This window comes from Pseudophryne corroboree, chromosome 6, assembly GCF_028390025.1.
Source record: "Pseudophryne corroboree isolate aPseCor3 chromosome 6, aPseCor3.hap2, whole genome shotgun sequence".
NCBI lineage: Eukaryota > Metazoa > Chordata > Amphibia > Anura > Myobatrachidae > Pseudophryne > Pseudophryne corroboree.
The window spans coordinates 457,569,411-457,596,532 of NC_086449.1; the positions used below are offsets into that span (position 1 = coordinate 457,569,411).

General features: G+C 43.7%; 1 protein-coding gene across 1 annotated transcript in view; it reads right to left on the minus strand.

Annotated features, from left to right (window-relative positions):
* Positions 1 to 27,122, minus strand: part of MAPK12 (mitogen-activated protein kinase 12) — a 249,362-nt gene that overhangs the window by 60,454 nt on the left and 161,786 nt on the right. The window contains exons 5-7 of the mRNA XM_063927154.1: positions 19,732 to 19,761; positions 17,267 to 17,314; positions 15,975 to 16,089 (exon numbers count right to left, since the gene is read on the minus strand). Coding sequence (XP_063783224.1) covers positions 15,975 to 16,089; positions 17,267 to 17,314; positions 19,732 to 19,761 — 193 coding nt within the window. The remainder of the gene's footprint in view (positions 1 to 15,974; positions 16,090 to 17,266; positions 17,315 to 19,731; positions 19,762 to 27,122) is intronic.

Below are 27,122 nucleotides of genomic sequence, written 5' to 3' on the forward strand. Positions count from 1 at the left end.
GGGTGACCGCCGTGATGTTGTCTGACTGGATCAGTACCGGCTGGTTTTGAAGCAGGGGTCTTGCCTGGCTTAGGGCATTGTAAATGGCCCTTAGCTCCAGGATATTTATGTGAAGAGAAATCTCCTGATTTGACCACAGTCCTTGGAAATTTCTTCCCTTTGTGACTGCCCCCCAGCCCCGAAGGCTGGCATCCGTGGTCACCAGGACCCAGTCCTGTATTCCGAATCTGCGGCCCTCTAGTAGATGAGCCCTCTGCAGCCACCACAGCAGCGACACCCTGGTTCTGGCCGATAGGGTTATCCGCTGTTGCATCTGGAGATGGGACCCGGACCATTTGTCCAACAGGTCCCACTGGAACGTCCTTGCGTAGAACATTCCGAATGGAATTGCTTCGTACGAAGCTACCATTTTTCCCAGGACTCGTGTGCATTGATGTACCGACACTTTTCCTGGTTTTAGAATGTCTCTGACCAGAGATGACAATTCCTCGGCTTTTTCCTTAGAATCCAGCCGTGCTGTTGTAGCACTTCCTGAGAAAGTGCCACCCCCACTATCAACTGTTCTTTGGACCTCGCCTTTATCAGGAGATCGTCCAAGTACGGGATAATTAAAACTCCCTTGCGAAGGAGTATCATCATAACCCGAACGGCAGCGTCTGGAACGGATAGTGACAGTCCTGTACCACAAATCTGAGGTACTCCTGGTGCGGAGGGTAAATGGGCACATGCAGGTACGCATCCTTGATGTCCAGGGATACCATGTAATCCCCCTCCTCCAGGCTCGCAATAACCGCCCTGAGCGATTCCATCTTGAACTTGAACCTTTTGATATAAGTGTTCAAGGTTTTTAAATTTAAGATGGGTCTCACCGAACCGTCCGGTTTCGGTACCACAAACATTGTGGAGTAGTAACCCTTTCCTTGCTGAAGGAGGGGTACCTTGACGATCACTTTCTGTGAATACAGTTTTTGAATAGCCACCAACACTGCCTCCCTGGCAGAGGGAGTTGCCGGCAAGGCAGATTTTAGGAAACGGCGGGGGGGAGACGTCTCGAATTCCAGCCTGTACCCCTGAGATACTACTTGAAGGACCCAGGGATCCACTTGTGAGAGAGCCCACTATGTGCTGAAAAACCTGAGACGTGCCCCCACCGTTCCCGATTCCGCCTGAGCAGCCCCAGCGTCATGCTGTGGACTTACCGGACGCAGGGGAGGACTTCTGCTCCTGGGAACTAGCTGTGTGCCGCAGCTTTTTCTCCCTTCCTCTGCCCCTCGGCAGAAAGGATGAGCCTCTAGCCCGCTTATTTTTCTGGGGCCGAAAGGACTGTACCTGATAATACGGTGCTTTCTTTTGCTGTGGGGTAGCCTGTGGCAAAAAAGTCGATTTCCCAGCAGTAGCTGTGGAAACGAGGTCTGAAAGACCTTCCCCAAAAAGTTCCACCCCTTTATAGGGTAAAACTTCCATGTGCCGCTTGGAGTCGGCATCACCTGACCATTGCCTAGTCCATATCCCCCGTCTGGCGGCAATGGACATAGCGCTTATTTTTGATGCCAGCCGGCAAATATCCCTCTGTGCATCACGCATGTATAAGACCGCGTCTTTTATATGGTCAATCGTTAGCAAAATATTGTCCCTATCCATGGTATCAATGTTTTCCGACAGGGAGTCTGACCACGCAGCAGCAGCAGCACTGCACATCCAAGCTGATGCAATAGCGGGTCTCAATATAATGCCAGTGTGTGTGTATATAGCTTTTAGGGTACTTTCCAGCTTTCTATCAGCAGGTTCTTTTAGGGCGGCCGTATCCGGAGACGGTAGTGCCACCTTCTTTGATAAGCGTGTCAATGCTTTATCTACCCTAGGGGGTGTTTCCCAGCGTGACCTATCCTCTGGTGGGAAAGGGTACGCAGCCATTAACCGTTTAGAAATGATCAATTTCTTATCTGGGGAAGTCCACGCTTCCTGACACACCTCATTTAATTCGTCAGATGCAGGACAAACTACTGGTAGTTTTTTCTCACCAAACATAATACCCTTTTTTGTGGTACCTGGGGTATCATCAGAAATGTGTAGTACATTTTTCATAGCCTCAATCATATAACGGGTGGATCTATTGGAGGGTACACTCGTCTCATCATCGTCGACACTGGAGTCGGTATCCGTGTCGACATCTGTATCTGTCATCTGAGGTAGCGGGCGTTTTATAGCCCCTGATGACATTTGAGACGCTTGGACAGGCACAAGCTGAGTAGCCGGCTGTCCTATGTCGTCAAACCTTTTATGTAAGGAGCTGACACTGTCACGTAATTCCTTCCATAAGTCCATCCACACTGGTGTCGACCCCGCAGGGGGTGACATCACATTCACAGGCATTTGCTCCGCCTCCACATCATTATCCTCATCATACATGTCGACACAGCAGTACCGACACACAGCAGACACACAGGGAATGCTCTTACAGAGGACAGGACCCCACAAAGCCCTTTGGGGAGACAGAGGGAGAGTATGCCAGCACACACCAGGGCGCTATATAACACAGGGATATCACTATACAGAGTGTTTTCCCCTATAGCTGCCTATAATATATATATACTGCGCCTAAATTGTGCCCCCCCCTCTCTTTTTTACCCTTTCTGTAGTGCAGGACTGCAGGGGAGAGCCAGGGAGCTTCCTTCCAGCGAAGCTGTGAGGGAATAATGGCGCCAGTGTGCTGAGGGAGTTGGCTCCGCCCCTTTTTCGGCGGGCTTTCTCCCGCTATTTTATCGTTTCTGGCAGGGGTTAATATACACCTATATAGCCTCTGGGGCTATATATGGTGTTAGTTTTGCCAGCCAAGGTGTTATTATTGCTGCTCAGGGCGCCCCCCCCCAGCGCCCTGCACCCATCAGTGACCGCAGTGTGTGGTGTGCATGAGGAGCAATGGCGCACAGCTGCAGTGCTGTGCGCTACCTTGGAGAAGACAGAAGTCTTCAGCCGCCGATTTTCCGGACCACCTTCTTGTTTCTGGCTCTGTAAGGGGGACGGCGGCGCGGCTCCGGGAACGGACGACGAGGTCGGGTCCTGTGTTCGATCCCTCTGGAGCTAATGGTGTCCAGTAGCCTAAGAAGCCCAAGCTACCACCACTTAGGTAGGTTCGCTTCTTCTCCCCTTAGTCCCTCGTTGCAGTGAGCCTGTTGCCAGCAGGTCTCACTGAAAATAAAAAACCTAAACTATACTTTCTTCTAGGAGCTCAGGAGAGCCCCTAGTGTGCATCCAGCTCAGCCGGGCACAGAAATCTAACTGAGGCTTGGAGGAGGGTCATAGGGGGAGGAGCCAGTGCACACCAGATAGTCCTAAATATTTCTTAGATGTGCCCAGTCTCCTGCGGAGCCGTCTATTCCCCATGGTCCTTACGGAGTCCCCAGCATCCACTAGGACGTCAGAGAAAAAGGGGTTCACTACGATATGCCGGCGGCCGGGCTCCCGGCGACCAGCATACCGGCGCCGGGACCCCGACCGCCGGCTTACCAACAGTGTGGCGAGCGCAAATGAGCCCCTTGCGGGCGCGCTGCGCTCGCCACGCTACGGGCACGGTGGCTACGCGCGCCACACTATTTTATTCTCCCTCCAGGGGGGTCGTGGACCCCCACGAGGGAGAATAAGTGTCGGTATGCCGGCTGTCGGGCTCCCGGCGCCGGTATACTGAGCGCCGGGAGCCCGACCGCCGGCATACTGAAGACCACCCTAATAAAGTACCAACCAGTAAGCTCCTAAGGGGTCTATTTACTAAGCCTTGGAAGGAGATAAATCCGACGGAGATAAAGTCCCAGCCAATCAGCTCCTGTCTGTCATTTTTCAAACCCAGCCTGTAACATTACAGTTAGGAGCTGATTGGCTGGTACTTTATCACCGTGCTATTTGTCACTCTCCAAGGCTTGACAAATTGGATCCTATATGTGATAAAGTGGTACTGCATTTGCTTGGCGGAAAAGCAGCACTAGGTGCATTTTACAGACTGAAGTCATGGTATGTGGCAGGGACATTTCTGTTTTCAAGAACTTGTAAAGTTTTTGGTGACAAATATGAAACATGGCATCCCAAAAAATTTAAAACATCACATCTTTAACAGTAAATTACTTTACTATTGTGTTCTCTATCCTGTCGATTTCTGTATACGCAACATGAAGCTCTGATTTCATGCTACTTATTTCTGCACACAAGATAAAGCACAGTTTTGCTGCATTTTTATAAAATAAAACCTCTTGCTGTGGGAGTGAAATTAGAAGTATTTGTATGCCTGTTCCTCAGCGATAGTGTTATTGTGTTTCTTTGTATTCTAGAGATAATAACGTAGCAGATGCATAAGTTGTGCCGAGTGCATAGAACAAGGTAACTGCAGCAATAAACATATTGTGTAACTCACTGCGGGTACCAAGAATCCTCACTCTGATGCATATTTATACAGAAACTCACATTAAACAACTGAATATTGCTTTTAGGAGGCAGGCCACCTGTTGTTTATGTTTTAAATGTTATATAATTGGCCTAGGCACATTTTATCTATATAATGCTCAAAACAGCCCATATCTATAGTCACTTGATCTGCTCATATAACGTTTAAGCATGCCCACCTTATTTATTAAAATATATTTCTGACTACGCTTTAAATTATTATGACACTCTACCCTCATATTGTCTTTAGATATATATGACACATTCTATTCAGCAAATGTTATTTACGCCAACAGAAAACTGTACTTTGAAATAGACAATTTAGGTAGAGGCACATTAATTACTATGTTAGTGCACAGTCAGTCGCGTCAAAAGCATCATTGTTTTACATGAACAAGTCAAGAGTATCAGAACAAATATGTTTCCATCGTACAAAAGAAAATTGCCCGTAAGCGGCTAATTAAGTTATTTAAAATGTCTTACATTTTTCAAGTTATTTTAAATGGTAAATGCTTGTAAATGTTAATATGCATTTTTATATTGGGTGTCAAAAAAGAAAACAAAAAAAATGCTTTACAGATGGTTTTGGAACTTTGTATTAAAATGTATTAGTGCCAAATAATGAAAGGGACAATATATTATTTATAAAACATTAGTCATGTTAAAAAATTCTTTTTATAGGAAAATCCACATTAATAGCATCACACTGTGTTTAGGGTGTAAGGTTTACTTTTTCATCTCTTTCAGAACCTCAGTGTGAAACAAATCTAACACAATCACAGAATGATGAGAACTTCTAAGATCCGGACAAGTTTACATGCATTTTGTTATACAGTATGTTGCCATATTCTCACTCAGGCTATGTATACACTGGAGTCCGAAATATACGTTATGGTAAGAACTTACCGTTGATAACGGTATTTCTCCTATGTCCACAGGTTTCCACAGGATAACATTGGGATATGATGGAGCGACAGCGGATTGGCACCAAACGATCACAAGCTTTCTGGCCTCCCACGATGCAAAGGGCTCGTCCATATAATCCTGCCCACTGACTCAGTCAAATCAGTTGTTTCCAAAGCATTTAGGCAGAAGCATTATGTAGAACCCTATTCAGGCGAGAAGAACACACATGCACACCCTTCCACGCAAGAGGGAAGAGGTTAGGGAGTATAAAGATTCTCAAATCAGGTGCGTCAGGGTGGGATCCCTGTGGAAACCTGTGGACATAGGAGAAATACCGCTATCAACGGTAAGTTCTTACCATAACGTATATTTCTCCGGCAGGGTCCACAGGTTATCCACAGGATAACAGTGGGACTTCCCAAAGCAATTTTTAGTGTTGGGGACGCTCCTGATTAGACAGGAGAACCTTTCGCACGAATTCAGCGTTAGGAGAGGCAAAAGTATCCAAGGCATAATGTCTAATGAATGTGTTAATGGAAGACCATGTGGCTGCCTTACATACCTGTTCTGCTGAAGCACCATGTTGTGCTGCCCATGAAGGACCTACCTTACGTGTAGAGTGAGCAGAGACATTAGCCGGAACAGGGAGATCAGCTCGAGAATACGCTTCTGAAATAGTCATTCGAAGCCATCTTGCTAGCGTCTGTTTAGTAGCAGGCCATCCCCTCTTGTGAAATCCGTAGAGAAGGAAGAGAGAATCTGTCTTTCTGATGGCACTGGTACGATCTACTTAGATTCTTAATGCACAGACTACGTCCAGCGACGCTTCTCCTGAAGAAAGTCCCGATACCTGAAAAGCCGGGACTACAATTTCTTCGTTAAGGTGAAACTTCGAGACCACCTTTGGAAGATAACCAGACTTAGTTCTGAGAACTGCTTTATCTGGATAAAAAAATCAGAAAAGGAGATATACATGACAGCGCTCCTAAATCTGACACTCTTCTAGCTGATGCCATAGTCAGTAGAAAGAGTACTTTAGCGGTCAACCATTTAAGATCCACTTTCTTAAGTGGTTCAAACAGAGCCCCTTGAAGGGCTTGGAGAACCAGACTTAAATCCCAAGGTACTGCAGGAGGAATAAAAGGTGGTTGAATGTGCAGCATTCCCTGGAAAAAAGTACGCACATCCTGTTAAGTGGCAATATTCTTTTGAAACCATACAGTCAATGCTGAAACTTGAACTCTCAAGGAAGCCACCTTCAAGCCCTTATCCATTCCTGCCTGAAGGAAATCTAAGATTCTGGATACTCTGAAAGATTTTGGATCCATACTTCTTTCACTACACCAATGAATATAGGCTTGCCATATTCGGTGATAAATGCGAGCTGAGGAGGGTTTCCTTGCTCTGAGCATAGTTTGAATTACCTGTTGTGAAAAATCTCTTGACTTCAGGATAGGGGTTTCAACAGCCACGCCGTCAAAGACAGCCGATCCAGGTGCCTGTGGTAACAAGGACCCTGCATTAGTAGATATGGACATTGAGGGAGCAGAATGGGAGCATCCATCGACATCCTCTGTAGATCTATGTATCAATGCCTTCTGGGCCAAGCCGGAGCTATTAGAATCACGGCACCCTTTGCTTGCTTTATTTTCCTCACCACCCTGGGTAACAGGGTGATCGGGGGAAACAGATATGCCAGATGAAAGTCCCATTTCACTGACAGTGCATCCACAAGGATCGCTCCGGGGTCCTTTGTTTTTGACCCGTATGCCGGAACTTTGTTGTTCAGACAGGAAGCCATGAGATCTATCTCTGGCAACCCCTATTTGTCTACTAGAGTCTGAAATACTTCCGGGTGTAGAGTCCATTTGGTTGCTCAAATGGTGTGTCGACTGAGAAAGTCTGCTTCCCAGTTTAGGACTCCTGGAACGAACACTGCAGACAATGCTGGAAGATGGAGTTCTTCCCACTTTAGTATGTGACTTACCTCCTTCATTGCTCTTTGGCTGCGAGTTCCTCCCTGATGGTTGAGGTACGCTACTGACGTTGCATTGTCCGAGCAGATCTGGACTGGTTTTCCTTGCAGAGTGTCCTTTGAATCAGTGCCATGTATATGGCCTGAATTTCTAACAGGTTTATTGGCAAGCGACTTTCTTCTGTGGTCCATGGTCTCTGGAACCACAATCTTTCAGACACTGCTCCCCAGCCCTGAAGACTGGCATCCGTTGTCAGGATTTCCCAATCTGATATTCAAAAGTGTCTCCCCTTGTCTAGATGGGATGTCTGTAGCCACCAGGCTAATGACCTTTTTACCCTTACTGGAAGTACCATCATTTGTTTCTTTATTGTCTGATGTAATCCATTCCATCTGGCCAGAATCAGATGCTGCAGAGGTCTTGAAGTGGAATTGTGCATATTCCACCATGTCGAATGTTGACACCATCAACCCCATCACTCGCATTGCTGCGTGAATTGATATTGTTTGACTGTGCAACAATTCCTGAGTCACTAACTGAACCTTGGATATCTTTTCCATAGGTATAAATATTTTCTGCAGACTTGAATCCAATATAGCCCCCAAGTGAATCATCCGTTGTGACGGAATCAGAGACGACTTTGCCCAATTTATGAGCCATCCGTGTTTCTGTAGACAAGTTATTGTCTGTTGGAGATGACTCAAGAGCAATTCCTGGGATTGTGCCAGGATTAAAATATTGTCGAGGTATGGGAAAATCCTTATCCCCTACTTGCGGAGATAAGCTGCCATAACCACCATGATCTTGGTAAATACTCTGGGGGCTGTGGCTAACCCAAAGGGTAATGCCTGGAATTGAAAATGTTGTTGGAGGATAGCGAACCTGAGGTAACACTGATGGGACAATGCTATCGGCACATGCAGGTAAGCATCCTGTATATCCAGAGATACCATGTAATCCCCTGGTTCCATGGCCAACACTATGGAACGTAATGTCTCCATGTGGAACCCAAATGTATATGTTTAACATTTTGAAATTGAGAATGGGCCGAAATGACCCATTTGGCTTCTGGACTAAAAATAGGTTGGAGTAAAACCCCTGTCCCCGTTGTGCCGGGGGTACTGGAATGATTACCCCAGACTAAAGCAATTTCTGAACTGCTTCTTGCAGGGCTCTGGCCTTCGGCTCTATAGGAGATGGGCTGGTGCAAAAAAACTTTTGAGGAGGCTTTTTGAAAGGGAAAACATAACCCAGAGATACCACTTCTTGCACCCAAGCGTCTGTTGTCGACTGCTGCCATATGTGTGCAAACTGAAGAAGATGGTCCCTTACCTTAGAGTCCCCCAGGTGGAGGCCCGCACCATCAGGCTGATGGTTTCTGTTCTAGTTTGGAAGCTGGCCCTCTGGTGGCCCATTGCTTCTTTGCTTTACCAGACTTATTGTACTGGGTTTGCTTTGATTCATTTTTACCTTTAGTTTTACCTAGCCATCGAAATGGCCAAAATCCCGAACCCGTAGGCTTAGGGTTATAACTGGCAGAAAAACCTGACCTTCTTGGATTCAGCTTCTGACTCCAAAATATCTGTCAGTTCCTTCCCAAAAAGAATATTCCCAACAAAAGGCAAAGCTTCCAGAACCTTCTTGGATTCTGAATCAGCTATCCATGTACGTAGCCAAATTGCTCTGCGAGCAGCTACCGTTAAGGCTGATGCATTAGAAGCAATCGTACCCATATCCGTTGCTGCTTCTTCTAAGAATAGTGCAGCCTGTTTCATATGGGCTATATGGGACGCCTGCTCCCTAGTTGGTGCTGAGAGCCCATTTTCCAGTTCTTCAGCCCGTTCAACTACCGCTTTTGCCATCCAGGCTGAGGCCATAGCCGGCCTTATGACTGCCCCTGACAGAGAAAATGTTTTTCAAAAAACCATCAACTCTTCTGTCTGTGACATCATTTAATGACGTAGATGGCAAAGGTAAAATAGATTTTCGCACCAATCAAATGACGTGCGTATCTACCTTAGGGGGTACTTCTCTTTTTAAACAGTCCCCAGCTAGAAAAGGGTAGTAAGAATCCCATTTTTTTTTTCAATTCTATATTTCCTATTAGGCGAAGCCCAAGGTTCCTCCGTAATTTCCGTCAGTTCCTCTGACCCTGGAAATTCAACCCTAACTGTTTTGGGACGTTTAAACACAGGTGCTTTAGTTTTTATTATTGGCTCAGCTGAATACTCTAGAGACAGAATAGCCTTCATTGCTCCAATTAACTCAGCTATATCCTCTGAGCTGAAACCTTCCAATTGTTCTTCATATGGTGAAGTAGAGTATATAGAGCGATCATCATCCGTTTTATCATCCTGTGTAGCTTGTAAATTTGATTATATATTTACCCTTGTTTTATCAGCTTGTTGACTTGTAGAAGCTGTTGGGACTATACCATAAGATGGGAGCTGCATGTATGGGTTAATAGTGTACCCTATTCCTGAGGTTGAAGCTGCAGGGACCAACCTGTCAGCTATATTGGATAAGGTTTGTGCAAACACAGCCCAAGGTGGATCTATTTGTCGTTGAACAGGGATCTGCCTTGCAATCTGCTGAAACGCAAAACAATTTGCACATAACCCAACGTGTGTCAGAGTTTGAGTTGATAACCCCACCTTGCAGGATAAACATGTTATGAGTGTTGGTGTTACTGTTAACGTAACCTTGTCACCTTTGCCGCTCTTAGACATGATAAACAATCAGCATTTCACAGTATACTATACAATCTGTGACTGTAATCACTTTACATGTATAAAAGTGATATCAATCTGACCCCAACCCAAGCACCAGCATTGAGGCTCAGAAGAAAACACTGACAAACATATATAAAGTCAGCAATCACACTAGCAGTCAGTCACGTTATATATTAGTCATATATATTTGTCATATCAGCATATTATCAACTACGAACACATTTCAAGTATGTAGAAGCACATCTACTGCATTCTGTTCTATACAGTTATTTAACGTATTCAGACACATTGCGAAGAAAACCACAGTAATGTACACAAACTCATATGCAATAGGCACTAAAGTTAACTATTCGTACTGACAAAAAGTAGATAGAAATTTAGTGCTGTATAACCCTTACTCCGTAGAGTGGGATACAGGGAGACTCACCCCACTTCCAGTATAGATCAATACGTTAGCAAACGTTGAGTGGATCCAGACGCTACTAGTGTACACTGCCGCTCCGGTAACTTTTTAGTGGACACAGACGCTCAGTGAATGCTAGTGCATGCAGACGCTCATGTCTGCGACCCAGTCTCTTAGCGGTAAACCTTAGTGTATACAGACGCAGCTGCCTATGCTGCGACCGAGTCCCCTTGTGGTAGCGTCTGAGACGGAAGTGAGGCAATCAGTTCATGGCGGGAGACGCACGGAAACTGGTCATGAACTGGGGGGAGGGGCGACCAGGAGAGCGTCTGACTCCCCACTGCTGACATCAACCCTAGGGATCGCAGCCTCAAACTAATCCTGGCGCCTTATGATCCCTAAAGCCTAGCGCTGGAGCACCCGTGGTGGCGGCGCGCCAGCTACTGTTTGGTAGTCTCCTCCCAAACAGTGCGGCTGTGTCCGTATTCCCCTTCTAAGTGGAACCGATGCCTTACCTTCTCCCCATGCTCCGGCCACAGCCTGGTAATGTCTGCTGGACCTGCTAGTATATCCGACACAGACGCCCGTCGAGACAGCACATGTACCTTGGGTAAGCGTTGTTGCGACCCGGCGGAGAGTTGTTGGAGCGACTCTTTCCAATATGCGTGTAAGACGCTGTCAGGAAAGGTCACTCAGAAAACATAGTAAGACTATAAAAATAAATTAATAAAGCTTAGGGCTGCCAAAAACAGCAGCCCTGTGACCATGGTCCGGCTCCTGCCGCACCAAACAAAAAACTGATTTGACTGAGTCGGTGGGCGGGATTATATGGACGAGCCCGTTGCATCCTGGGAGGCCGGAAAGCTTGTGATCGTTTGGTGCCAATCCGTTGTCGCTCCATCATATCCCAATGTTATCCTGTGGATAACCTGTGGACCCTGCCGGAAAAATGTTTTTTTTTTATCCACCGTCATAATGAAAGTATAAAGTCATAGACAGCATTGCATTTATGTAATTGTTTATGATGACCTTACATGTGCATTCAGTCTGCAATAAATCAAACGCACATGGAAACGCTTACATGAACACTTATTAACTGCTTCTCATTGCGTGTACAATGCCCTGTGCATTTAGTGCTACGTTAACCAGTGATCGCAAATACGCGCTATGGCGTGCATTTTACCCAGAAACGGCCGCCCGGGACTCACATTTAGAAGATGAGCGGGTCCCACAGGACGCGCTCATCTGGATGTGTGTTTGCAACTTTGCATCGATCGCGCCAGCAGGTCAGCGGAACGCAGGAGGTGACTGGCTGTTTCCTTAGCCAATCACCTCCTGTAGTCTCCAGCCAATCACAGCCTGCAGTGTCTCCCGACAGTCCGCCCGCTTTGAATCCTGCTCCCCTCCTCCACGCTGACCCGGGCCCCGCCGCCAGCACATGAATGTGTGGCAGCGCTGACAGACTGGCCCCGCTCATCCGACTCCACCTCCTCCCCGCTGCATGCTCCGCAGCCAGCACCAAGCGACCAGGCACCTCCTCTGCGACTGTGAGTAGAGCTCCGTATCTGCCTCCCTCCTCCTCAGCGGCATGTGTTCCCGGGCTGCAGTAGGCTGCATGTGGTCATTGCTGAACGGTCTTGCTGAAGGTTTCATGTGACGGGGGGGTTGGGTGCTGGAGGTCACAAGTGGTTACTGCAGTGTGCCTCAGTGCTGTGCCTGGTGCAGTGTGCCTCAGTGCTGTGCCTGGTGCAGTGTGCCTCAGTGCTGTGCCTGGTGCAGTGTGCCTCAGTGCTGTGCCTGGTGCAGTGTGCCTCAGTGCTGTGCCTGGTGCAGTGTGCCTCAGTGCTGTATCTGGTGCAGTATAATAACGTGATCTACCTGGTGCATTGTGTATAATAACGTGCTCTACATGGTGCATTGTGTATAACGTGCTCTACCGGGCGCAATGTGTATAACATGCTCTACCTGGCGCAATGTGTATAATAACGTGCTCTACCTGGTGCATTGTGTATAATAATGTGCTCTACCTGGTGCATTGTGTATAATAATGTGCTCTACCTGGCGCATTGTGTATAACGTGCTGCACCGGGCACATTGTGTATAACGTGCTGTACCAGGCGCAAAGTGTGTAACGTGCTGTACCTGGAGCAAAGTGTGTAACGTGCTGTACCTGGAGCAAAGTGTATAACGTGCTGTACCTGGAGCAATGTGTATGACGTGCTGTACCTGGAGCAAAGTGTATAACGTACTGTACCGGGCGCAATGTGTATAACATGCTCTACCTGGCGCAATGTGTATAATAACGTGCTCTACCTGGAGCATTGTGTATAATAACGTGCTCTACCTGGCGCATTGTGTATAACGTGCTGTACCAGGCACATTGTATATAACGTGCTGTACCAGGCGCAAAGTGTGTAACGTGCTCTACCTGGAGCAAAGTGTATAACGTGCTGTACCTGGAGCAAAGTGTATAACGTGCTGTACCTGGAGCAAAGTGTATAACGTGCTGTACCTGGAGCAAAGTGTATAACGTGCTGTACCTGGAGCAAAGTGTACAGTATAACATGCTGTACCTGGAGCAAAGTGTATAACGTGCTGTACCGGGCGCAATGTGTATAACGTGCTCTACCTGGCGCATTGTGTATAATAACGTGCTCTACCTGGCGCAATGTGTATAATAACGTGCTCTACCTGGCGCAATGTTTATAATAACGTGCTCAACCTGGCGCAAAGTGTATAATGTGCTGTACCAGGAGCAAAGTGTATAACGTGCTCTATCTGGCGCAATATGTATAACGTGCTCTATCTGGCGCAGTGTGTATAGGAGGTTCTACCTGGCGCAGTGTGTATAGGAGGTTCTACTTGGCGTAGTGTGTGTATAGGAGGTTCTACCTGGTGCAGTGTGCATAGAAGATTCTACCTGGTGCAATGTGTATAAACGGCACTACTGTGTGGTGTAATGTGAATTGGCACTATTATGTGGTCACGCCCCTTCCCTATAAAGCCACGCCCCTATGTTTTGCGATCTGGGCGGTGGAACACCAATTCACTTTCTGCCTAAGGGCACGAAAATGTCTAGTTACACCTTTGGTGCAGGGTGTCCTGCATGTTACACAGCCCAGCAGCATTGTCACCCCACATCCCTCCACTTTGCAACACATTTGTAGTGTCCAAACAAGATTAAGATTAATAAGAACCTTCATTCAGATGGGACCCAGAAAAGACCGGTAGGACCCCAATTTTTTAAAAGAGAGGGGTCCCTGGGACCCACTTTTTTTTGGGCTAAGCGCGATCACTGTTAACTGTCTAAAAAAACTTAATTTCTATATGGCATTAGATACTTTTCTTAAACTGTACATCGCCTTATTCAACTGTTAAGTTGTGTTTTACAGCACTTCAACAGGATTTTATTCAATAGTTTGTTCCAAAGGAACAATAAATCCAGAGAGGCACGTCTTTCAGAAATGTGTAGATGTCTCAGGCAAATCACTACAAAGGAGGAAATTCAAATGAGCACGATGTGGTGCAGGGCACTGCTGCGATGTCCGGCTGCACGCTTATCGGCCAGCATTGTAAGTTTTTCTGCGCTCATCCATGGGGTGTGAAACAAAACTTGCAATGGAAATGGACATGATTTGCGCTTTCGGAAAATAAAAGAGCACTGAATTTCCCGCAAAATGTGCAAGACTGAGTAATTATAAACAAAAAAACAACTAAATAAATAAATAATAGGAAGAACAAATATGCCTTTGAAATGAATATTAGCCACACCGCAGGATAATTAAATATTTAAAAAGGGACTACCTAGAGTGGGAGCTGTTTAATGGAGGATTTTGTGGAGCTGCACTGCATGCAGAACTAGTAATATACTTTGAAAATGATGGTGGATGGTGTGATTGTGCGGGAATACCAATTACAAGCTGCAGTCCCAGCTCAGCTGCATGTACCAGCCGCCAGTGACCTGGATGGGGAAGGGGTGGTGTGCTACCATTTCAGGTCAAAACATACGATCTCAAACAAGCAGGTTTGCATATACCCCTTTCAGACTGCCAGCTTGTAACCATGGTTATTGCACATGAGCGCGCAGTAACCCAGGTTGCTGTGTGGTCTGAAAGGGCCCAAGGGATATATTCCTGGTTGAGCGACCCGCTATTTCAACCCTGGTATCGACCAGGGTTGAATACGGCTTCAACCCGGGTCACTGTGCGGTGTGAATGGGTTGATGTGACCAGTTTCCTGTTCGCACTGTATGGACGGGCGGTGATTGGAGATCATTTGATCTCTAATCGCCGCCTCCGCACGCGTCACTGCTGAGGTCACCAACCAGACAATATGCTGTGCTGGGGACACCTGTGTGAAAGAGGCCTGAGGGGGGTCACCCCAGTGTATGGCTCCCGGGTGCGACCCGTTATATGCAGTCTGAAGGGGGTATTAGTGAACAACAGTATAACTTATTTTAGGGACCCAAATTCAGTGGAAAGTTAAAGACTATTACCTTTTAATCAATGTGCATAAAATAAAAGTGAATCAAAATTGGGAAGTGTGCATGTATAAGAGTCACAATGCTTTTTTCAGTGACATAAAAATTTTGCTTTGTATTATATATGTGGATGTATATGTGCATGATCATTTGTTAAATTAATATTTTTATTATACATGGTTATAGGAGTATTTAATCATAACAACTGTAGAGCACTGGGAAATATATGCAATTGTTCTTGGTGCGGGAATAGGAGTTCTTAGTCGGTTCATCTTACATCTAAAAGTGATAATAGCACTAGTAATTAAGGGTGATCAAATAATTTACTATCAGATTATTATTATTGCTATATTTTTAGATTAAGGGAGTATCCTATTAGCCGCGGTAATTTTTTGCACGGAAAAAATGGGCTCATGATATTTGCCCAATGGTCATTATTGGCATATCCAATTGTAGCCCGTGTTTTCCGTGCGAAAAATTACATGTACGGAAAGAAATAGGATGCGCGAAAAGCCGCACACCTGTGTGTTTCCAAGTGTGTGATCACAGAAACAATGCATACTTATAAGGGATTTGGTTTTGCCTGCCTTACCATGGCTAATTGGATACCGCCCTAAGTTTATTGGTAAAAGTTTATTCTTGAAGAAGTAATCTTGTGGTAAGCAAGGGTAAAAGCTATAACAATGAAGTGCAATTCTAAAATGAATTTCTATTTTAGCAACGAGTTCACTATGTTAGAGCAGATTTTTAAAGACCTCTATATAATATTCTTACGTGGAAAACACAGGATTTTTAAGGGTTGCATTAACTATTTCATTTATGTGTGGTCATAATAATAAATAATAACAGCTGACTGAGTGATCCAAGATGCAGAAAAACACGAGCTCAAGCACAGATCATGTTTTATGTCCTGTAATGGTTAAAAGGAAGAACAGCATTTACAGTATGTACTAACCTTTGTGTAAAGAACAGAAAGGCAAATTTCAAAAGAACACCACAACCAATAAGTCAACTATTCTAACTGGAAACAAGTCAAACCTCCATACCTGTCTGTGTATAATGCATCCAATTGAGAATAACTTCTGGGGCTCGGTACCATCTGGTCACCACGTAACCTGTCATTTCACTGTCTGTATGCCTCGCCAGTCCAAAATCCAGGATCTGTGAGAACATATGTGGATGATAATTATCAGGATGGCAGCCAGCAGTGATGTGTGGGAAGGAGAACTGAACAGTGTCACATTAAAGTAAAAGGCTATAATGGGAACACATTAGACATGCAATATGTTACAAGGCAGTCAAAGCTTCTTTATCTGTCCTACCTCCATTGGAAAAAGGAAAATCCCCCCCCCACCACCACCAAGGCCCATATTAAACATCCATTACAAAATGTAACTCTTTTGTCTTATATACCAACATACTGTATATTTCTACCCAACATAATGTAGCTCACAATAGATCACTTCATTTTAGAATAGGGTTTATTTTATCCAATTAAAATACATGTTGCAATGCTACATTAGATTTTGCTTACTATTTAATCATGTTGATGGAGTTACTGTAACCCAAGTGCATCAAAGCGCAGTTAAATTATTTTTTCACAAACAAATGTAACATTATACAAGACTTAACAACAGAGTACATTAAATTACATGATCTCAGCTGATAATCACAGGACAGCAATTCCACTGTTTTGCAGACATGTATAAGTACCATCAAAGGGAAGCGGTTACAATACCGGTAGTCGGGATACATTTTTCAATTATGGTTTCCTATCTGACATTGTAATATTACATGAAATTACCAAAGAAATAGTACTGTAGAAATCAGGGTTCTTACCAGTAGTGGATATATTGTACATGTAGCATACTGTAGATATGAAAATATTTACATGCGATCCACTATTTTAGGAAAAGTATGACTGACTTTTGGGAAACCATAGATGGGATACAGATGGGATGGAAAGGACAAGCAGACGTAAAATAAACAATATTTTAGTGGACTTTGGTCACACACACACACACACACACACACACACACACACACACACACACACACACACACACACACGTAGCCAGAGTGAGCAAAGCACTGGACGACCAGATTCCTTCCCCCATTACTGGGGCTGTCTTGTGTGATCAGACCATGGCAGCACATACAGGCTGTTAGGAGACATCTGTGGTCAAGTATTACACACCAATTACAAACTTGACCAAAGTTTTTTGTGACTATTTTGACCAGATTATTTTCCAGGAATGTGGCCATTTGCAGACCATACTGCTGGCATCGACATGTATGTATGGCCAGCATTAATCACAATATATTCATTTTACCATACCTTTAGCTCACAATCTTCATTCACGGCAAGGTTTCCAGGCTTTAGGTCCTGAGGTAAAAATATAGATATTAGTACTGGAGACATAATTCTAATTTGTTTGAAGTATGCAAAAAGAAATACAAATATGATAGGCTCACAGTATTTCTCTCTTGAGACTTTTCATGTATTTTCATTACCGCTTGTGTTTCAATACACAATTGGGTATTTAGAAAGGAATATTAGACAAGCTCTTTGGGTATTGCCAGGTCCCATTCCCCAATCTCAATCCAACCAGCAAACAATTTATTTTTTCCTTTTTGCGTCAGTGCAAGCAGATGTGATCGATACTCATAGAAGCCATTCAAAAATGAGAATACCTGCGACACCCATCATCCACCCAAATGGGTTAGCAAGCAGGTCCCATTACAACCTTAATTAATCTAAAGTCCTGAACACCAGCACTGCAAATAGATAACATGAATAGGAGAGAGGAGGACACACACAGTACTGATCATGACAATTCTAAAACAAAAACACATGCGCCAGAGAGACAGATGTGGCAATGCACCATCTCAAAGCTAAGGAATAATAAGCTTATGCACTATTTGCAAGTATAGTACTGGTTAAGAACTGCCTGTCTGCTACCAAACAGCTACAAAGGGCTATTTTTAAATACAATTTATCTTCACAAGTTACATGTGTTTATAGACTATAGCCCTGTACACACTGGACGACTTCAACCCCATAAACGCTTTATCGTTCAGTGGTATAGCGCATACACACAGAACGATATCCTTCAGTGACATCATCCCCCGCACTCCCTGAACATGCAGCTCAACAATAGTTAATATTGAGCTGCATGTTCGGTAGATCATGGATGAACGAGAACGACACGCGTATCGTTTATCCATACACAATGAACGATAGATCTTTCAATAAAGATCATTAACATTCATATCATCTAGTATTATCGCCCAGTGGGTACGGGGCTTATATCTGAGCGAAAAATTGTTATAAATACATTTATAACAATTCTGGCTGCTCAGCTTTAGAATGCCAATAGCAGCTTACTCGACAGAAGTCAGAATTCTGCAAATGAATCATTCATACTTCGGTTTTGCATACATGCATGTGACCTGCAAATACCAGTGTATCTTAAAATAACCACCAATACATCCAAATAGCAATTACAGGTTGAGTATCCCATATCCAAATATTCCGAAATACGGAATATTCCAAAATACAGACTTTTTTGAGTGAGAGTGAGATAGTGAAACCTTTGTTTTTTGATGGCTCAATGTACACAAACTTTGTTTAATACACAAAGTTATTAAAAAATATTGTATTAAATGACCTTCAGGCTGTGTGTATAAGGTGTATATGAAACATAAATGAATTGTGTGAATGTACACACACTTTGTTTAATGCACAAAGTTATAAAAAATATTGGCTAAAATGACCTTCAGGCTGTGTGTATAAGGTGTATATGAAACATAAATGCATTCTCTGCTTAGACTTAGGTCCCATCGCCATGATATCTCATTATTGAATGCAATTATTCCAAAATACGGAAAAATCCGATATCCAAAATACCTCTGGTCCCAAGCATTTTGGATAAGGGATACTCAACCTGTATTAAATTAGATGCAATCTGCCATGTTGTATAAGCGAAGTCATACATCCCCTGAACAATCACTTGCAACCTGAATGTAGACTATCTTGTAACTTGTAAACGGTTATTTAAATAACTATAGCAATAGTACTGCTGTACCTCTGTGGAAACCCACCGCAAGAAAGGATGTCAGGAGAAATGCGCCAGTTGGTCTGAATACAGAACACAAAATTACAACTCTACTAAGACTGAATAACGCAGCCACTTCAGATGGCTCCCCTCCACAATAAGCAGTACAATGCTTGCAGAAAGATTACTTGGTAGGGTATAAAATCCAGTTTATTTTAGGTTATGTTACCCTAAAGGGGGGTACACACGGAGAGATCTGTGCTTAAAATCTAAGCAATCTTGCTTAGATTTTAAGCACGGATCTGCAGTGTGTATGCCCCCCAGCGATAGCGATCGCTATCGCCGGTGCTAGATTGAGCTTGCATGCAGGCTCAATCTAGCGGGTCGCTCACTTCACCGTTGTGTGAAGTGAGCGGCCCCCCGTCGGCTTTCCCCCTCGCTCAGCACATCGCGCTGTGCTGAGCGGGGAGAGAGATGTGTGCTGAGCGGTCTGTGTTAAGATCGCTCAGCACACATCTCTCCCGTGAGTACCCCCCTTAAAGGTAGATTATTAATAAAGGGCAATTAGAGACAATACATGTCCCTACTGGGTAGAGAGAGAGACAGACATGAATGGACAAAATCACAGAATTTCTTACCATAATAACACAACAGTAATATTGGCACACACACACAATTGCTCATCATCCCATCAAACAGCACTGTAACAGGTATAGGTAAATTATTAAAATATTTAATTACTTACCCTATGGATTATTCCAGCTGAATGGATGTACTGCAAAGAAATCAGAAACATCAATGGGATGTCAGTGCTTTAAACAAGGGCATGTATTAAGGTTATAAGACACAGATACAGGTCTATGAGGGGACAATAGGTCATACTATATGGCTTGATAGTAGTGCAATACCCCCTTACTTGTATTAGTAAGGAGTAGGAGCACAGTAACAATAGGAGTGTATACCTAACCTTACGCTTAACACTAGGGGGCGTATTTACTAAAAGGTCGAGTTTTATAATTTTTGCAAAAAAACTTTTTCCCCCATGGATTTTAAATCAAGCTACATTCCAGGGGCCAAATCACACATTTACTAACATTCAAAATCACTATCAAATACGCGTGTTAGTAAAAATGTGTTACAGCCCCTGAAACGCAACATCAATTTAGACTGATTTTTAGTGACTTAAAAATCATAAAAGTGTAACGTTAATAAATATACCCCTATGTGTCTTATTGGAAGAAAGATGTAGACTTTTTTTTTTTATTATTCAGAAGTTGGTAACTACAGATACTACTATATTGTAACCTATAGTTGTTGGTCAGGTTACAACCCATCATAAGCCAAACTCAACAAGGTACAAGTGCACCACCTTGTGGCCATAAATGTTGCTACATTTTTAGAAGAGAAGGCAACAAGACTAAAATGGGTATGGGTTGTTGGGGGAACCACACTTAGGTAGACAGTCATTAGGTCGACATGCAGTAGGTCGACAGGGTTGCTAGGTCGACGTGGAAAAATGTCGACATGAGTTTTTTTTCCCTTTTGTGTTGTTTTTACTCCGTAGCGTGACCGGGAACCACAATTAGTGCACCGTGTCCCCTCGCATGGCTCGCCATGCTTCGGGAAAGGTGCCTCGCTGCGCTCGGAACAGGTTACCGTTCCCAATTGTAGTCCATGTGGATCATAAAGTATGAAAAAGTTGAAAATAAAATGAAGAAAATTGTGAAAAACTCATGTCGACCCACCACATGTCGACCTATAGACCATGTCGACCTACTGCATGTCGACCAATAGTGGTCGACCTAACGACCGTTTTCCCGACTAAAACTATTGTCTATTTATATAGCACCAATCATATCACACATCTCTGAACAGAGAATATTTAATCCTCCAATACAGTCCCTGCCACAGTGGGGCTCACTGTCTGTACCTGTGTCCGCAAGAGGGATACCTTGGGATGCTTTGAGTATTTCGGTCAGGGACTATGTGTATCGTGTATTTATATATCATCACACACAAATACTTCAGTACTTTACAGAGAACACTTAGTCACTCATCAGTGGAGCTTACAATTAGAGATGTGCGGGTTCGGATGTACTTGGTTCTTAACCCCAGAATTAACACGAGTTCGGATTTATCCATATTTTTCTTATTGACTATCCAAAACACATAACATACGAGAGCCAATAAGATGCCGTTTTGAGATTCGGGTAAATCCGAACCCGCACATCTCTACTTACAATGAATAGTCCCTTCCACGTGAACACACAAAGAAAAAAACAAAAACACTTTGTAAAAATTTTTTTGGGCAGAATCCAGTTACCCTATCTGTAAGATTTTGGAGTGTGGGAAGATACCCATGCAAACGCTGGGAGAACATAAAAACTCCACACAGTTATGGCCTTGGTAAGAACCCCAGACATCAGTGCTGTGAGGCAGTAATGCTACCACTACGCAAACCAGGAATCACAGTATATGTTCTGATCCCTGTGGGCTGGAAAAACAATGGCTGGCTGATTGGGGCTGATTCAGAGATAAATGAAGACGTTGGCACGGCTGCATCTTTTGACGATTGCCAGTCTGCGACTTTATGCAAATGCTGCTACGAAGCCCTGTCCTGCTGTACATTTGTGCATGGACTGCAATGCCCACTTTGAGCATCTATAGGCGCTGTAAAACAGCCTGTTGCGTCTTTAGATGCCACAATCTGACGCACCATTGAAACTTGCCCCAGCCCTTTGGCATGTGTAGATTTTCTGCAGTATGACCTCCAGAGCACACTTGGGGTCAGCTCCACCTTACTAAGATCAGGGGTAGGTCCTTCAAGGCAGTGGGACGGACCATATGCTCTGCTAGTTGACCAAGCAATGATTTTTTTCCACCTTGTCCCAGCCATTTTGATAAAGATCAGCCTGTCCCAGGGAAAACAGCAGCCTGGGACCCCTTATTCCCCTGGGAATGAAGAAAGGAGCGAGGAGTTGGGAGAGCTGTTTTGAGGCACTGTGGCATGGCACTCCATGACTTAATGCTGAGAACAGTTTGAAAACCACTTTAGTAGCAGACAGTCTTCAGATGGAGGGCAGGGCCAAGCTCCGGAATGTAAGTCTGACAGCATAGCAGCCACTACAGAAACCTATGGGGTTGGCTTTGCAGGTATTGGCGGTATCTGCTGCAGTCCTTCCACATTAAATGCTGAAGCGCCTTATGCTGCGTAAACACTATACAATATCATTCACAATGTGAACGATATTGTTCAGTCCTAAATGATATTGCATGTGTATGCATGATCCGACGTACGTTGCGCACTCCCGCGGGTCGCATGCAACGTCGTATGTCGGACTGCATGCAGTCTTGATGAGGTGATATTGTGTGGTTTTAAACTCCAGTGATGACTTTATTTCTAGACATCGTTTGTAGTGTGTACACACAATCCAATCCGATATCTTATACGATATCGTATCATATAGGATCGCATAATATGTACATAGCATAAAAGTAACACCTGAAAGCATCGGTCTTTGGGGGATAGTCCACTAACCAGAAAATGTATATGCAACAAATCGGCACTCTCTCTATTAATCGTCTACTTTAAAATATAGGAGAACACCCAAATGAATTACAATTAAAATTGGTGACCTTCACAAAGTCAATAAATCAAATATGGAACAATCACCATTTCAGTGTCCTTAATATACAGTATATAAATATTGGAAACCGGTTGAAAAGTCACGTTAAGGATAATTCGCTCTTAATGTATACCATCTGTGAATATCCCCATGTTCCTGCTTTGCCACTGGAAGTGATAATGTGTTAAATCATCTGTGTATTGTAAGTGCAATGCATTATTAAATGTTTTAACCTTTTAAAAAGGTCTCTACACTACTCTTCTTGTGTTTTTTAAATTTTTTTCCTATAAATAGTGCTATTGCATAAGGAAAAGGAGACACATTTTTTTCAGAGTAAACCAAGCAAGGAAAGAAGGAGGAATGCTACTTTTGTTGTACACTTGTGATGCAACAATTAGGAGGTGTATTACCAACGTACAGGTTTTTAGAAATGAAGATGTTGCCTATGGCAACCAATCAGATTGTACTTAGCATTTTTTAGCACCTTCTAGAAGATAATAGATAGAATCAGAATGGTTGATATGGGATCTCCTTCTAAAAACCCATACTTTAGTAAATATACCCACGAGTAAATTATTCCTAAAGTGCATTACAACTGACTGATTTCAATATTATATATTAAGGACATTGAAATGGTGATTATACCATATTTGATTTACTGACTTTGTTAAGAGCACAAATTTTAATTGAATTTCAATTGGGTGTTCTCCTATATTTTAAAGTGGACGTGTAAATAGAGAGAGCGCTGATTTGTTACATATAAATTTTCTGGAGAGTAATCAATTTGGAGGTCTAGGTGGTATATATGTAACTATAGTTGCCATACCTGTTTTCACTGTGCACGTATTTGAGTATTTGTATTTATTGTTTGGGGAATAGCCCACAAAGACTATTTAATATATATATATACCCCATTGGCTCAAGAAATGGCCACTAATATGCCAACCTAACAAACAGATTTACATTCATGCCTATTCTCCTGCTATATACTTTATGGGAGTGTGGTAGACTTGGAAGGATGTTTTGCCAAATCTAGGGAAAAATTGCAACCCTGTCATCTCTCCGTGCAATGTCTAGATGTACTGTAACACTGTGTGTTTATATCATTATAGTTTCGGCTTCATTAGAGCAAATACTATGCATCATTAATATCACCTTCCACCACAACTACTCTATTGTCTTGTGCATTTTTTTTAATCATCTTAGAATATATATATATATATATATATATATATAAAAAAAATCCCAACAGCCGGCACTCCCTGGATAGCTTATGAATACCTGGCCAAGGTGCTCTCCTTTGGGTCACTCAGATCCCTAGATACAAATCGCAATGCAAAGAGGCACTCCTGGACTTCCAAATAGGTGAACCAAATGCGGTGATTTAATTCAACGTTTCGGGGAACTGCCCCCCGTCATCAGGACACACACACATCCAAATGGAAGTCCAGGAGTGCCTCTTTGCATTGCGATTTGTGTATGTATATATATATATATATATATATATATATACATATACATATACATACACACATATACATACACACACACACACATACGCCTGCGGGGTCAGACATGATTGGATGTGCAGCACAATCAATCGGAAGGATCCGATGCGCACGGGAACGCGCATCGGATCGGAAACACTTCCAAAATGCCAGATTTCAACCTATATATCGGCCCGAATGCCCGAAATGAATGAAATCGGACATTATCGTCCTAGTGTATGGGGCCCTATACACACTTAAGCTATTTATCAGACCCGCTTTACTGCACGCACAGAGTTGTCCACACTAACCTATTCTTACATTAATATTGTATGCAGTAGTGATGTACGACTGTCACAAACTTGTGTATAAAAGGCAAAACATGGAGGACTAATACGAGTTTGCCGCCACGCGCCATTATGCTTAAGCTGCGACTATCTACCAGCTCCATGGTGACATGCATTCTCAACTTAAGCACAGAGTACACTATAAGCAACTTTGGATGCCACTATGATGTGACACTGATGTAAAATTAAGATATTGGTATGAAAGTCAGAGAATCGCTACCCACGGCGGAGCATCTCAGTTGCAACATTTGCCTTTAGCGCAAAAGCATGGGTGAATTTGGACAATATGTATGCATTATACCTGCATGTCTTTTTGATGAGCTACAGTTAGAGGTTTAATAATGTTCTAGACCTCTGGAAGAAACGGTGTATGCACTAGTGAACTTTATCAAACAGTTATACATACACAGCTACACCTATGTCCCTCATTCACCATCTATGGACATACAGCACTACACCAATCATTAAGATCCAGTACCTACTAGAAGCACTCTACGGCTAAGTATACCTATATATATCTACAGGTGGTTCTTGTTACTTTTCACATTCTAATTCAACCAGTTGTCATTTTATGTATCCCATAATACTACAGACGAACAAAGGACTGACATCAAGAAAATTTATTTGCCAGCAGTGTCCAAACATTTTTGTGTACACAGTGTTGAATGCGGACTTTGATTAAAAAAAAAAAAAAAATATGGATATATATATATATATATATATATATATATATATATATATATATATACATATAAATAATCTCCACAAAAGTAAAGGCACTCACTACCATTTTCATATTTCAGCAATACACGGTTATTTTTATTTATGTTCAATCTTCAGGCACAGCTGTATCAATTCGCTGTTTCAGTAAGCATGGGGTCACAGAGTTCAACTTATCATATACATCACTTTCCCTACATTTCAGTGATCATTGGAAAATCCTCCACTTATTGTATACATATAATACTCCATTATATGACTCCACATATTATGCCAACATGCTCTTCCTCCTTTAGATACATCTTGATTCTTTAATATGTCTGTCGACTTTGGCCGCTTACGTGCCTTATTAGACTCACATCTATAACAAACAACAAACGAACCATTACAAAATTGTTCTAGGTGCATCCATCAGTAGTACTCACCCAGAAATTCACATCAACTACCTGTCAGGGCTGGATTCCCGGCGTGCGTTCCACCCAGCTGCGCATGTACGCTCACTTCCTCCATGTCCGGGCCATGAGTAGTACTGATGGATGCACCTAGAACAATTTTGTAATGGTTCGTTTGTTGTCGTGTGCCCTGTCCAATGGTCTAAACTACAATGCAAAAGGAAAATAAGAATTTACTCACCGGTAATTCTATTTCTCGTAGTCCGTAGTGGATGCTGGGAACTCCGTAAGGACCATGGGGAATAGCGGGCTCCGAAGGAGGCTGGGCACTCTAGAAAGATTTCAGACTACCTGGTGTGCACTGGCTCCTCCCACTATGACCCTCCTCCAAGCCTCAGTTAGGATACCGTGCACGGACGAGCGTACACAATAAGGAAGGATTTTGAATCCCGGGTAAGACTCATACCAGCCACACCAATCACACCGTACAACTCGTGATATGAAACCCAGTTAACAGTATGAAACAACTGAGCCTCTCAACAGATGGCTCAACAATATCCCGATTTAGTTAACAATAACTATGTACAAGTATTGCAGATAAACCGCACTTGGGATGGGCGCCCAGCATCCACTACGGACTACGAGAAATAGAATTACCGGTGAGTAAATTCTTATTTTCTCTGACGTCCTAGTGGATGCTGGGAACTCCGTAAGGACCATGGGGATTATACCAAAGCTCCCAAACGGGCGGGAGAGTGCGGATGACTCTGCAACACCGAATGAGAGAACTCCAGGTCCTCCTCAGCCAGGGTATCAAATTTATAGAATTTTGCAAACGTGTTTGCCCCTGACCAAGTAGCAGCTCGGCAAAGTTGGAAAGCCGAGACCCCTCGGGCGGCCGCCCAAGATGAGCCCACCTTCCTTGTGGAATGGGCATTGACAGATTTTGGCTGTGGCAGGCCTGCCACTGAATGTGCAAGTTGAATTGTACTACAAATCCAACGAGCAATAGTCTGCTTAGAAGCAGGAGCACCCAGCTTGTTGGGTGCATATAGGATAAACAGCGAGTCAGATTTTCTGACTCCAGCCGTCCTGGAAACATATATTTTCAGGGCCCTGACCACGTCTAACAACTTGGAGTCCTCCAAGTCCCTAGTGGCCGCAGGCACCACAATAGGCTGGTTCAAATGAAACGCTGACACCACCTTAGGGAGAAACTGGGGACGAGTCCTCAATTCTGCCCTATCCATATGGATAATCAGATAAGGGCATTTATAAGACAAAGCCGCCAATTCTGATACTCGCCTGGCAGAAGCCAAGGCCAACAACATGACCACCTTCCACGTGAGATATTTCAGATCCACGGTTTTTAGTGGTTCAAACCAATGTGATTTTAAGAAACTCAACACCACGTTGAGATCCCAAGGTGCCACAGGGGGCACATATGGGGGCTGAATATGCAGCACTCCCTTTACAAATGTCTGAACATCAGGTACTGAAGCTAGTTCTTTCTGAAAGAAAATCGATAGAGCCGAGATCTGTACCTTAATGGAACCCAGTTTTA